We start from the raw sequence: 1,841 nt of genomic DNA, 5'->3' as shown, positions 1-1,841 counted from the left end.
TTTGATGAAGGCAGAATTTGAGGATGTTGAGATAAGTCAGCAAAACGTAATGCATACCAAAAGAGAAATATGTGAAAATCTTATTAAATCATTCAAAACAACTATATCTAAGGTACAAACATATCTAGACCATGAATAATAACTTCCTAAGACTTAAATCATGGGTCTAATGGACTTTTCAAAGTCATCTTCCCAATATATGAAAATAAAATGAAAGAAAAAAACATAATCTCATTAATCTCATGATCTTGCATCCTCCTAAACATGAATTGTGCATTATGTTAAATTCAACTTTTGGAGCCTTTAAGGATTTCCTTCAGTAAAACACTCAAAAATTTTTTTAGTGCTTCTTCCATATCTTTGTTCTGGAAGTTGTAGATCAGGAGATTAAAGAAAGGGGTTGCCAAAGCATAGAACAAGGTGACAAATTTCTGTATCCCTGGATATTCGCCAGAACCTGGGCTACCATACATCACCATGACTGAACCACAGAAGAGGGATACCACAGCAAGGTGGAAGGCACAAGTAGAGAAAGCCTTCTGCCTTCCTGAGCCTGAGGACATCCATAGCACCACATTGAGGACACAAAAGTAAGTGCCAAGAATATACAGTAAGGTGAGGAAGATGATTAGAGAGCTCATGATATCACAAATCAGCCTAATTCTGGATACTGGAGCACAGGACCGTGCCAGCAAAGGAGCCAGATCACAGAGAAAATGGTCAACCGTGTTTGGACCACAGAAGGGCACTTGAGATATTAGAATCAAAGGGGTCAATAGCCAGAGAAAGCCACCTGCCCAGCAGAAGACCACTAACAACACATACAGGTGATGGGTCATAATGATAGGATAATGCAAAGGTCTACAAATGGCAAGAAATCGATCAAAAGACATCACTGACAGAAATAAACACTCAGCCGCACACATGGAGAAAAAGAAGTAGAACTGGAACAGGCAGCCAGCAGAGGAGATGCTCTTGGTCTGGGAGATGATGTTGGCCAACATTTTGGGCACATTGGAACTGACGTAGCACATCTCCAGGAAGGAGAAGTTGGCCAGGAGGATGTACATGGGTGTATAGAGCTTCCAGCTTGACCACTCGGCACAAATAATGGCTGTGTTCCCCATGAGGATCAGGAAATAGATGATGGAGAAGAGCACAAAGAGGAGGAACTGGAGGTCTCTGAGGCAGAGGAAGCCCAGGAGAATGAACTCACTCACAGACCCAGAGATATTAGTCTTTAAGGTCCTCATTCATCTGAACTGTGGAAGTAACAGAGACAATGAGAAACACAGAAATATCTATATGTTTCCAATTCCTGATGAAGAGATATGTTTCTTTTCCATAATTTGGGTTTTTGGTATTTCTGTCTTCCCTCTGGAAAAGTGAGTTTTTCTTTCCTCTTTTTCTCCTTTTCCTTCTTGTTTATTTAATAAACTTTTATTTTGCACATACTATTGCCAGGCACTGTTCTAGGAGGCAGGGAAAGACAATGAACAAAAAAGCACAGTCCCTGCTCTTTGGGTTATGTCAAACATCTTTTGCTTAAAACAACTTCAAATAACACATTAAGGGCTTTAGAATTTCTATATAGAGGGAGTTTGAATCTGATTAGAAGAGATCTAAGGGAATTTCCAGGTGGCTCAATGGGTAAAGAATCCTCCTGCCAATGCAGAAGACACAGGAGATGCACATTCAATCTCTGGGTCGGGAAGATCCCCTGCAGGAGGACACGGCAACCTATTCCAGTATTCCTGCCTGAAAAATCCTGTGGTCAGAGGAGCCTGGCAGGCTACAGTCCATGAGGTCACAGAGTCACAAACGACTGGGCATGCATGCAC

At 41.4% G+C, this 1,841-nt stretch overlaps 1 protein-coding gene across 1 annotated transcript; it reads right to left on the bottom strand.

Annotated features, from left to right (window-relative positions):
- Nucleotides 1-287: 287 nt before the first annotated feature.
- Nucleotides 288-1,253, bottom strand: LOC128054765 (olfactory receptor 11G2-like). Its single transcript, XM_052647336.1, has one exon. It carries the CDS (start codon nucleotides 1,251-1,253, stop codon nucleotides 288-290), a length of 966 nt encoding a protein of 321 aa, XP_052503296.1.
- Nucleotides 1,254-1,841: the final 588 nt, after the last annotated feature.

The sequence above is a fragment of the Budorcas taxicolor genome, chromosome 10 (genome assembly GCF_023091745.1).
Source record: "Budorcas taxicolor isolate Tak-1 chromosome 10, Takin1.1, whole genome shotgun sequence".
NCBI classification, from domain to species: Eukaryota; Metazoa; Chordata; class Mammalia; order Artiodactyla; family Bovidae; genus Budorcas; species Budorcas taxicolor.
The sequence above is the reverse complement of the archived record's forward strand: the minus strand, read 5'-3'. Positions and strand labels throughout refer to the sequence as shown.